General features: G+C 42.2%; 1 protein-coding gene across 5 annotated transcripts; it reads right to left on the reverse strand.

The window, feature by feature from the left end:
• Positions 1-163: 163 nt before the first annotated feature.
• Positions 164-10396, reverse strand: LOC141539984 (uncharacterized). Of its 5 annotated transcripts, none has more exons than XM_074263492.1 (4): positions 10350-10396; positions 8048-8207; positions 4307-6134; positions 164-4027 (listed from the first exon to the last, which is right to left on the reverse strand). In XM_074263492.1, the coding sequence occupies exons 2-4, from the start codon at positions 8183-8185 to the stop codon at positions 1167-1169; spliced, it is 4827 nt and encodes a 1608-aa protein (XP_074119593.1). In that variant the 5' UTR covers positions 8186-8207; positions 10350-10396; the 3' UTR covers positions 164-1166. The 5 variants fall into 5 exon arrangements, with proteins under 5 accessions (XP_074119593.1, XP_074119592.1, XP_074119591.1 ...); XM_074263491.1 differs by having other exon boundaries at positions 164-4150; positions 4184-6134; XM_074263490.1 differs by having other exon boundaries at positions 164-6134.
• Positions 10397-12258: the final 1862 nt, after the last annotated feature.

The following is a 12258-nucleotide window of genomic DNA, read 5'->3' on the forward strand; positions in this document are numbered from 1 at the left end:
CATAATGTCTGGCACATAGTAGGTGCTTAATAAATCTTTATTTTCTTTCCTTCCTTCCTTCCTCTTTAGGGGAAAGGAGTAATGGAGATTTTTTGGTGAACAGCCTACTTGAAATCAGTTTCTAGTCTGATATGAGAATGAAGCAGAGAAGACACAGGCTAAATACTTGATAAACAATAGTTTATTATCAGTTTTCATGAAATCCAATTTTTAGATTTTACCAAATACCCTCAAGGGAACAGCAATAATCTTGAGTTTTATAGTTGATCAAAAATATCATACGGTTGTTAACATACATTTTCTGTCCCCTTTTCCTTATAGTTAACATTCTCCAAAGTGGAAAGGTTGTGTAAGTTACTATCTTGCATATACTTCTTACTAGCCTAGAATAGTTTCCATGCAGACAGATGTTTAGCTGCAATTAAAGCCCAAGATGCTTGCCTTTTGAACAAAAATGTTGTCAACTCTCATTTTTCAAAGATCTCCTCTATTGGCTAGGGGAAAAGACATGATGGCAATTTTTCATGTTGATTTTTAGCTTACTTAATAAAAAAGTTCTTTAGAATCAAGGTTGGTTAACATTGAAAAGAAAGTTCTGAGATTGGATCTCTGTCCTTAAAATTTTCCTACCCCCATGCCAACTTTTGCCATGGCATGAATCTGAAGGAAAGTACACAACCCTGCCACAGTGGCTTTGGCCTTTGAGAACTGATAATCTAGTCAATTAGGAGTTAGGCAATCTTGCCTCAACTCCTTGGAAAGGAGTAATAATAAACTTTTACATCAGTAAATTGAACAATCCATGAGCATCCCTTTTCCCACCCCCACCCTAATCAAGCTTTTCAGATTAAAAAAAAAATTCCCAAGCTCCCAAACTGTATTGTCCCCAAATGCATATTGCCCCCTATTTAGTGTTATACTCCATGGACTCTGTCTAATTACTATTTCCTAACCAAGGAGCTAAATACCCTACACCACTAAGTGGAACTGTTCTAAGAAACTACCACCAGAGAGAAGGCATAGAGTTGACATCTAGGTTTAAACAAAAAGGACAAAGGCAGTTTGCCCTGTTCCCAGAACTGAACGCCACGGTAAATGGCGTGGTCATAGTATAAATTTTTCTTTCCTTTTTTTTCTACTTCAATTATTTAGCATTCAGCTGCCCTTCACTTGTAGAAATGAAATCTTTGCTCTTGGCAGTACTCATAGAGAGGAGTGATGCTACAGGGATATTGGGAACCTGAGTATGTTCTCACCCTTCCATAATTTCCTCCTGTTTTCTGAGAACCAACTCCATCTTGGCTAGAGAGGCTGCACAATGTCTTACTTTCATTATTTCTATTTCCTGATGACTCATTGTTACTGTCCTCATACAGGATGAAGGTTGAGCCAACTGTTTGTCTCCCAAACTCCCCACAGCTACCATTTGAATTACATCTTTGTCTCCCTGAACTACATGTCTGTCCACCCACACTGGATCCATGACTTCCAGAACTACAGTACTGAGCTGAACTTGAACCATAAGTTCCAGAGCTAGAAGATTGACACCCATATTGTGGATAGTCAGAGTACTGATCGCATACAGACCCACATTGTCCATAAGTAGAGGACTGTTGTGAATTAGAATTATATTGTTCTCTACCGTTTCCTGACTGACTGCTTGAACTCTGGCAAGTTGACTGGCCTGATCCAGACCCATAACTGGAAGGTAGTCCTGAACCAGAGCTACACTGTCCATAGTTAGAGTACTGTCCTTGTTCTCCACAGCTTACTGATTGACCACCTGAGCCAGATCCACAGCTAGAAGACTGGCCATAGCTGGACCCTTGTTGCCCATAATTAGAGGACTGGCCTGAGCCAGACTGGCATTGTCCATAGCTGGAGGACTGATGTGAACTTGAACTACGTCTTTGCTGTCCACAACTCCCTGACTGACCACTTGAGCTGGATCCATGCTGTCTTTGACTAGATGACTGTCTTGAACCAGACCCATGTTGTCCAAAGTTACTTGATTCACCAGAGCAAGATCTGTGTCGTCCATAGCTAGAGGACCGATGTGAACTTGAACTACGTTCTCGTCGTCCACACCTCTCAGACTGACCACCTGAACTAGATCCATATCTTCTCTGGCTAGAGGATTGACCAGAGCCATACCCACCACCAGAGGACTGACCATACCTGGACCCAGATCCTCCACAGCTAGAGGACCGATGTGAACTTGAACTATGTCCTTGTCGTCTACATCTCTCGGACTGACCACCTGAACTAGATCCATATCTTCTCTGGCTGGAGGATTGACTAGAGCCAGACTCACCACCAGAGGACTGACCATACCTGGACCCAGATTGACCACAGCTAGAAGACTGATGTGAACTTGAACTATGGCTTTGTTGGCCACAACTCTCGGAATGACCACTGGAACCTGACCCATGTTGGCCAGAGCCAGAAGACTGACCTGAACTAGATCCATGTTGGCCATAGCCAGAGGATTGACCTGAGCTAGATCCATGTTGGCCACAGCCAGAGGACTGACCTGAGCTAGAACCATGTTGGCCATAGCCAGAGGATTGACCTGAGCCTGACCCATGTTGGCCATAGCCAGAAGACTGACCTGAGCTAGATCCATGTTGGCCATAGCCAGAGGATTGACCTGAGCCTGACCCATGTTGACCATGGCTGGAAGACTGACCTGAGCTAGATCCATGTTGGCCATAGCCAGAGGACTGACCTGAGCCTGACCCATGTTGGCCATAGCCGGAGGACTGACCTGAGCTAGATCCATGTTGGCCATAGCCGGAGGATTGACCTGAGCTAGATCCATGTTGGCCATAGCCGGAGGACTGACCTGAGCTAGATCCATGTTGGCCATAGCCGGAGGATTGACCTGAGCTAGATCCATGTTGGCCATAGCCAGAGGACTGACCCGAGGTAGAACCATGTTGGCCATACCCAGAAGACTGACCTGAGCTAGATCCATGTTGGCCATACCCAGAAGACTGACCTGAGCTAGATCCATGTTGGCCATAGCCGGAAGACTGACCTGAACTAGATCCATGTTGGCCATAGCCGGAGGACTGACCTGAGCCTGACCCATGTTGGCCATAGCCAGAAGACTGACCTGAGCTAGATCCATGTTGACCATAGCCAGAGGACTGACCTGAGCCTGACCCATGTTGGCCATAGCCAGAAGACTGACCTGAGCTAGATCCATGTTGGCCATAGCCAGAGGACTGACCTGAGCCTGACCCATGTTGGCCATAGCCGGAGGACTGACCTGAGCTAGATCCATGTTGGCCATAGCTGGAAGACTGACCTGAACTAGATCCATGTTGGCCATAGCCAGAGGACTGACCTGAGCCTGACCCATGTTGGCCATAGCCAGAAGACTGACCTGAGCTAGATCCATGTTGACCATAGCCGGAGGACTGACCTGAGGTAGAACCATGTTGGCCATACCCAGAAGACTGACCTGAGCTAGATCCATGTTGGCCATACCCAGAAGACTGACCTGAGCTAGATCCATGTTGGCCATAGCCGGAGGACTGACCTGAGCTAGATCCATGTTGGCCATAGCCAGAGGACTGACCTGAGCCTGAGCCTGACCCATGTTGGCCATAGCCGGAGGACTGACCTGAGCTAGATCCATGTTGGCCATAGCCGGAGGACTGACCTGAGCTAGAACCATGTTGGCCATAGCCAGAAGACTGACCTGAGCTAGATCCATGTTGGCCACAGCCAGAAGACTGACCTGAGCTAGATCCATGTTGGCCATAGCCGGAGGACTGACCTGAGCTAGATCCATGTTGGCCATAGCCAGAGGACTGACCTGAGCCTGAGCCTGACCCATGTTGGCCATAGCCGGAGGACTGACCTGAGCTAGATCCATGTTGGCCATAGCCAGAGGACTGACCTGAGCTAGAACCATGTTGGCCATAGCCAGAGGACTGACCTGAGCTGGATCCATGTTGGCCACAGCCAGAAGACTGACCTGAGCTAGATCCATGTTGGCCATAGCCGGAGGACTGACCTGAGGTAGAACCATGTTGGCCATACCCAGAAGACTGACCTGAGCTAGATCCATGTTGGCCATACCCAGAAGACTGACCTGAGCTAGATCCATGTTGGCCATAGCCAGAGGACTGACCTGAGCCTGATCCACGTTGGCCATAGCCGGAGGACTGACCTGAGCCTGACCCATGTTGGCCATAGCTGGAAGACTGACCTGAACTAGATCCATGTTGGCCATAGCCAGAGGACTGACCTGAGCCTGAGCCTGATCCATGTTGGCCATAGCCGGAGGACTGACCTGAGCTAGATCCATGTTGGCCATAGCCAGAGGACTGACCTGAGCCTGAGCCTGACCCATGTTGGCCATAGCCGGAGGACTGACCTGAGCTAGATCCATGTTGGCCATAGCCGGAGGACTGACCTGAGCTAGAACCATGTTGGCCATAGCCAGAAGACTGACCTGAGCTAGATCCATGTTGGCCATAGCCAGAGGACTGACCTGAGCCTGAGCCTGACCCATGTTGGCCATAGCTGGAAGACTGACCTGAACTAGATCCATGTTGGCCATAGCCAGAGGACTGACCTGAGCCTGACCCATGTTGGCCATAGCCAGAGGACTGACCTGAGCTAGATCCATGTTGGCCATAGCTGGAGGACTGCCCTGAGCTAGATCCATGTTGGCCATAGCCGGAGGACTGACCTGCCCCTGACCCATGGCCATAGCCAGAAGACTGCCCTGAGCTAGATCCATGTTGTCCATAGCTAGAGGACTCACCTGAGCCTGACCCATGTTGTCCATAGCCAGAGGACTGATGTGAACTGGAGTAATGTCCTGATCCTCCACAACTCTCTGAGTGACCAGTGGATCCTGATCCATGCTGTCCACAGGTAGAGGACTGACTTGAGCCAGATTCATATTGGCCATAGCCAGAGGACTGACCTGACCCTGACCCATGTTGACCATATCCAGAAGACTGACCTGAGCCTGCTCCATGACCATAACTGGAGGACTGACCAGACCTTGACCCATGTTGTCCATAACCAGAGGATTGACCTGACCCTGACCCATGTCTCCTATGGCTGGAGGACTGACTTGAACTTGAACTTTGTCTGTGTCCTCCCCAACTTTCTGACTGACTATTTGAGCTAGAACCATGTCTTCTTTGCCTGGATGATTGACCTGAACTAGTCCCAAAGTTAGAGGATTGCCCCGAGCCTGTCTCATGTTGTCCATGGCTAGAAGACTGACCTGAACCACATTCACAGTGCCCATGGCCTGAGGACTGTCCTGAGCCTGACTGATTTTGTCCATAATTGGAGTACTGTTCTGAGTCAGAACCATGTTGTCCCTGGTTTGAGTAATGGCCTGAACTTGATCCACCTTGTCCATAGTTAGAGGAATGGCTAGAGTTAGGTTGGTGTTGCTCATAGGTAGATGACTGCTGTGACTCATAGCTAGAGGAACGATGTGATCTAGAGCTGTGTCCTTGTCCTCTGTCTCTTTCAAACCCTTCTTCTGGTCCCTCAAATCTCCCTGTCTGGCTATTGCTGAATCCATGTCTTTCCTCTCTACCTGAGTGGCTAGTGCCATATTCATATTCTTCTCCTCCTGAAAATCTGGAGGGGCTAATACTTCCTTTATGTCTCCTCCCCACCTGCTTATTTACTTTGGATCCATATTTCTCTTGGCTACTACTCCCTGAGTGGCTCGAACTTGATCGATGATGGCTCCTTCTTGAGCCCTCCCCATGCGCTACATGATCTGAGGAATCGTTCCTTTCCCCCCCAATAGAGCCAGACCCTTGTCTGTGGCTCCTCCTGTGTGATCGCCCAGACCCAGATGACCCATATCCTTGTCTTGAACTCCAGCTTGAGTGACTGGAGTCTGACTCTTGCTCTGTTGACACTTCCTCGTCCTCTGATTTATTTTGTGCCTCCTGATGATGATGTCTTTGGTGTTTCTGCTTTGACCCTGAAGCATGGCAATATTCGTTGACGACAGATTTATTGCAGGCCATGGTCAACTTGAATACCATCAGCAGATATTCAGTAAAGTCCACTCTTCTGTCATGATCCCGGTCTAAGATTTGCATGAAGACATCCACAGTATCAGGATTGTTGGGATTCTGTATAAGAACAAGGTAGAAGCCTGTGAGTCTGGTGTCTATTCTTCACTTACTAAGTGAAGGAAGATTGTCAAAATGTTTGTATTGGCAAGACCTCAGTGGATAGTAGCTTCATTTGGCCTGACAAAGCTCAGAGGCACTAGGCAAAAAGAGATGGAAAGAATGAAAGCACAGGGGTAAAGGGAATAAAAAAGAAAGGAAAGGTATACTTGGTGTATAAAAGGAGTCATAATATTCAACATAATATGTTGAATGCAAATCAAGTATTTTGGGATCAATTATCATTCGATATAACACTTCACACTGTACTTAGCACAGAATAAGTATTTTTATTAATGTTTACTGACTGACTAAATGTGATTGACTTCCTATTAGTTACTCATCTTAATTTCTCTAGTTTGATTTTGAAAGCACTTTGTCACTTATAGGGCCAGAGTGCCTGAAATGCTATTGTTCAAAGGTTGATTTTTCTCTTTAGGGCTTGTAATTTCTCAGACCTAGTCAAGAATACATTCATATGAATTAGTTTTCAGATTGCCTTTCTCTGGCCAAAAAGAACTTGGAGGGAAAAAGGAGAACCCTGTGCCCTAAGGTAGGGTCAATGATAGTATCCCTGTGTCTAAGAAGGACATAGAAAAATTAGAAGGGGGAAGCTAGTTGGTACAGTGGATAGAGCACCAGCCCTGAAGTCAGGAGGAGCTGAGTTTAAATCTGGTCTTAGACACTTAACACTTCCTGGCTGTGTGACCCTGGGAAAGTCACTTAACCCCAATTGCCTAAGCAAAAAAAAAAAAAAAAAAAAAAAAAAAAGAGGAAGGCATCTGAAAACAAATTTCATCTATCTAATAACACTTTTTTTTTCAGGTATGAAAGTAATTGCAATGATTAATTTACTTATCTTTTATTTACTGATTGTCTACTTTGTACAAGTATTGTCCAATGGCTATAATGCTGTGGTCATGTTGATTCATGTTTAGATCCAATTTTTGATACTAATTTTTGTGACCATGTTTATAATAATCACTAGGATTATAATATATATTAATACACATGATACATAATGCAAAAAAACTTTATAAGTGTGTGTTTAATATATAACATTAAAACATTTCATAACAAACTATTTTATAACATAAAATATATAAATATAGTAATTATTTATAATTGAAAGGATTTATATAGTACTTTAAGATTTGCAAAGCATTTTATAAATATTAGCTTATTTTGTTCTCCCAGCAACTCTGGGAGTCAGGAGCAATCATTATCCTTGTTATCCTGAAGAAACTGAGAGGCTGATTGCCCAGGGTCTCACAGCTAGTACCTTTTCGGAACCCCAGTTCATCTTGCATTCATGAATTTGAGTTTTTGAAACGTTGAATATGAAATCAGATGCTTAATAAATGCTTGCTGTCTTGACTTGAATCTCATTTTATCACATTTTGCTCAGTGCTCTACTATACCAAGACCTTTTTGGATCCTGATCCAAAGGATCATCAGTGTAGAATCTTTCCATTTAGCAGGAAAAAAAATTAAAGCTAAATTGTTAAGAATTAGAGAAAACTGACCAGTGGTTAAAAATTATCCTTAAACTTAAAGGTAGTAACACCACAAAGAAAGGCAAGACTATCATTGAGCCTTCTTCCCCCAGGGTCACCCGGGTCTGTATCTATAAACTAGGAATATGATAGCTCTATCAGAGGATCATTGTAAGGTTCAAAGGAAGTAATTCATGGATAGTATTTTGCAAACTTTAAAATATCACATATGTGTTAGAAATTGTTATTACAGTGTCAAATTCTGAAATGGGACATTGAGAATGTAAATCATCTTTGTCTGCTACTTCCTAAGAAGAAACATTTGAGCAAGTCTAGCCTAGATACAAAACAAGTGATTATCTGATAGACAGATCTTACCTTCAGAAGTGGACCCATCTCTTTATTCAAAAGTTCCTTAAGTTCCTTTTTACACAATGTGTCACATTCCTCATCTTGGCCACAATAATTGTAGAAGACATCAATTACGGTGACAATGCTTTGTAAGAGTTGAGACATCTTGTTGTAAAGTGAGATGGACCTGAAGAGTAGAGAAGAGCCATTTTTTATTTATCATTATCTTATTTACCATTGCTTTTTCCTTCCTATACATACTTGGTAATCATTATCGAGAAAAATAGTCATGCATATATTTCATAGCTCTGATCTCTTTCATTCCTGAAGCCCCTTCCTAGCGAGGAATGGGATGGGGCTGATTCAACCCTTTTGCTATAACGAAACAGCAATTGAGAGGTTAAGCTACTCATCTCAGTTAGTCAATAAAGACCTATTAGAAAGTCTTGATTCTTTGGCAGATATTAATACGGAAGAGGGATTTCAACTTTTATGTCCTTTTCCTGGGGAAAGATTAAATGACTTACTGTGTTCTGAGCTCCCCCAAATTTTTGTCTGCATTTACATATGGTTGTTTCTTATTCATTGCCTAAGTTCATTTCAATAGCCTAGATTTAGCATTTAATGGTGGTGTTATTTGGATTTGTATTGAATATTTCTAGTTAGAGGTAGCAAGGTGGTACTGTGGTTAGTGTTAGGCCTGGAGGAAAGAGTTGAATTCAAATGCAATCTCAGATTGTTACTAGCTATGTGATCTCAGGCAAGTCATATAATCTCAGCCTGCCTGAGTTTCTTTAACTATAAAATAGGGATAATAATAACATTTATTTCACAGGGTTGTCCTACCCTCTTGTGAGGATCAAATGAGATATAACTGAAGGCTGGGGATGTCTTTTGCCTCTTTTTGTATTCCTAGTGTTTAGTTAGTGCCTGGCACATAGAAGACGATTAATTGACATTTAACACATAGATTGCTTAATCCATACTAGTTTCCCTCTCTACTTCCACATTTCCTTCCTTCCTTCCTTCTTTCCTCCATCCCTCTCTCCCTTCCTCCCTCCCTCCCTCCCTCCCTCCCTCCCTCCCTCCCTCCCTTCCTTCCTTCCTCCCTCCCTCCCTCCCTCCCTCCCTCCCTCCCTCCCTCCCTCCCTCCCTTCCTTCCTTCCTTCCTTCCTTCCTTCCTTCCTTCCTTCCTTCCTTCCTTCCTTCCTTCCTTCCTTCCTTCCTTCCTTCCTTCCTTCCTTCCTTCCTTCCTTCCTCCCTCCCTCCCTCCCTGCCTTCCTTCCTTCCTTCCTTCTTTCCTTCTCCTTCCTTCCCCCATCCCTCCCTCTTTCCTTCTTCCTTCCCTTCCTTTCACTGGGCTAAAATCAATGACATAATTATAACTTCAAAAAGAGAGAATTTGAATATATTCAACCACTTCACAAAAGTCATTATTCACCCAACTCTGGATCTTACTATGTATGACTTCATCATTCTTAGAATCTATACCTCTCTGGATTTGGATTCTAAATTGCATTACTTTTTTTGACTGCATAATCCTACTTATGATGAGCATATAGCTCACTAAAACCACTAGATCTTCAGACTCACTATTGTCTAATCATGCTTCTTGCATTTTGTACTTGTAAAATTGATTCTTTTTTGACATCCCCCAAAATTATTTACGTGATCTCTTTTGAATCTCATCTTATAAGAATCATCTTACAGCTTTAGCCCATCACACTCTCTTTGAATACTGATTTTTGAATACTAATATAGCCAATGCATTAATTTTTCACTTCACAAGAAAAAAAATGAACAGAAACAATTCAAGTCACAGGAAATTGACTGAGAGTTGATAGAATATCTATAAATTTAAAGGCACTGACATTGTAGAAATCAGCAAGACATCACCAGTACTTCCCTATCATCTTCCATCCCATTTGAAAGAAATAGTCCAGCAATGACAAGTTTGTATCAGTGATCTTAGAAGAACTAGATTTCTTTATTTTTTCCCCACGATAAAGAGGAAGGTTCACTATCAATGATCTTGGGGCAGATGAAGAGCATAACTTCAAGTAGCCCACTGTTATGAGCACATTAACAATATCATAACATATCAAAGGAGACTTTGAGGTCATCTTGTCCAATACTCTTATTTAGAGATAAGACTAAGAGGAGAACATGGCTAAGGTTAATGGCTATTAAGTGGCAGAGTTGGACTCCAAACTGTTTTTCTTACTTCTATTTCAGTATTTTTGTTGCTATATTACCCCAATTCCTAGATTTTCATTTATAGTGACCATGAAATGCTATAATATTCATCCAACTAGGTAAATTGACTTACCCTAGTTCATCAAAGGAACGGATAGGATGGAGGCTGAACCAGCTTGCAGGGTACTTACTGTCTAAAATGCTGTGAGTTTTATAGAGGGTTTAAAGTGTCCACCTTAGAATGGTAACACCCACTTTGTGGGATGACCTGATTCATTCCCAACCAAACCCAAACCTCCGCCCCCATCCTTAGGAACGTTTATTTAATGAACTGCTTTCTTACCTACTCATCTGTGATTGCACAGGCAGCTCCCGTATTTGGACCAGTATCAGCCACACCTTTTAATGGATTTGAACATTGTACAGTAGGGCCTCTCTTGTCACCATAAACTTTCTGAGGATAGGGATTATAAGGTTTAGAGCTGGCAAGATGTTTAGTAATCATGTGATTCTACCCTCTTATTTTACAAATGGGGAAACTGAGATCATGTCTTGTCCCTCTCATAGTAGTAGAAACATCTTTGATCAGTTGCAGCCTCACATCCTTTTTCTCTTATCATAGGACAAAGAGTCAGTTCAGGGTGCACTCGGGGTTTATCTTATCAATTAAAAAACTAAATTTTTTTTTCAGTTCTAGACTACCCTTTAGCTGAAAAAAAAAATCCAATAAATCTGTTATCCCCAAAGGCTTAAACAATGATTGGATCCTCACTTCACCTATGTCTGTAAATATTATCTTCTCTGATTAGACTATAAATTCCTTGGAGGCAGCAATTGTTTTTGCTTTTCTCTTTGTATTCAGGTGCTTAGATTGTCATTTGCTTGTCAATCAAACAGCAGTTGTTTAAAAATTTTGTTTTGATTGATTCATAAAGATGTATTTCTCTGGGATCCTTAGTCCCTGATACTGATAGGGACAATAGATAGGGACAATCAGATCCCCAATGTGATCTTAAATCACTTTTGGGTAATTTGTTGATGTTATTACACCCCCCAATCTCCTGAATGGGTTGAATTTCCAAAGCTCATGACTGAGTATGCCTAAAGCTTAGGTCTCAGTTATCTCGTCCACTTATTACATTACGTTTTTGTGTATTCCATGTATAGTGTCTTTCATGTCATATTCTATAAGTTTTCAGATTCAGAATAACCATGGGGCTAAAGTCCATTGGGGTGAAAGTGACACTGAATTCTCTAAGCTGAGGTGGTGGATTGTGAGTTCTGACAAGTGTCAGAAAACTAGTTTCTTCAACAGCAGAATGAATGTATTTTTTTCCTTTTTCTTTCTTCCTTTCTTTTTACTCAGAAGATCTTTTTACTAATTGCAGAGCTGCCTATTGCCAGATTGGTTGTGGAATGATGAACTTTTTTTGAATCTAGTGACTGATGAAGACTTTGAATAAAGTTGTAGAGGATGTAGTCTTATTAGTGAAAAGTACACACAGATATGAGATCCCAGATAATTGACATTTTAACATCAGAGAGGCCTTGGCTTGGCTACAAGTTGCTAGGCTTTATTCTCTTGGGAAAAGGTTTTATTTTCATACTTTGCAAAACTGTACTTGTTTTAATGGAAATTGATGTAGAAAGCATGTAGGAATCTATAGAAAAATGTGTTCAAGACAATTAGGTGAAGCATTTGGACAAGAGTGTTAAAATATATAGCAGAATATAATATAATATATATTATAATATAAATATAATAACAGGGGTAACAACAACAAATGATCTACTTTTAGAATAAAGATTCATACTTCAAGAAATAATAGTAAAATTTCTCTCATACATGCCATTAGATCAAATATGGCCCCAAATTGCTTTTCTCTAGATAGTTTGTTTAGATTCAAGAGTGGAATGAAAAGAGAACAAGCATTATTGAAGCACTTACTTTATGCCAGGCATTATGCTAAGAATTTCACAAATATTATCTCATTTGATATACCAACAACCTTTTGCGATAGCTATTATTATGAGCCCTATTT

This window comes from Sminthopsis crassicaudata, chromosome 4, assembly GCF_048593235.1.
Source record: "Sminthopsis crassicaudata isolate SCR6 chromosome 4, ASM4859323v1, whole genome shotgun sequence".
Taxonomy (NCBI): Eukaryota; Metazoa; Chordata; class Mammalia; order Dasyuromorphia; family Dasyuridae; genus Sminthopsis; species Sminthopsis crassicaudata.

Bases quoted from the DNA above. Each gene is read 5' to 3' on its own strand.
- LOC141539984 (XM_074263490.1), bottom strand. From the start codon at position 8,185: ATGTCTCAACTCTTACAAAGCATTGTCACCGTAATTGATGTCTTCTAC. The intron at 6,135-8,047 runs GTAAGATCTGTC...GTTCTTATACAG, and splicing joins AGATGGGTCCACTTCTGAAG to AATCCCAACAATCCTGATAC.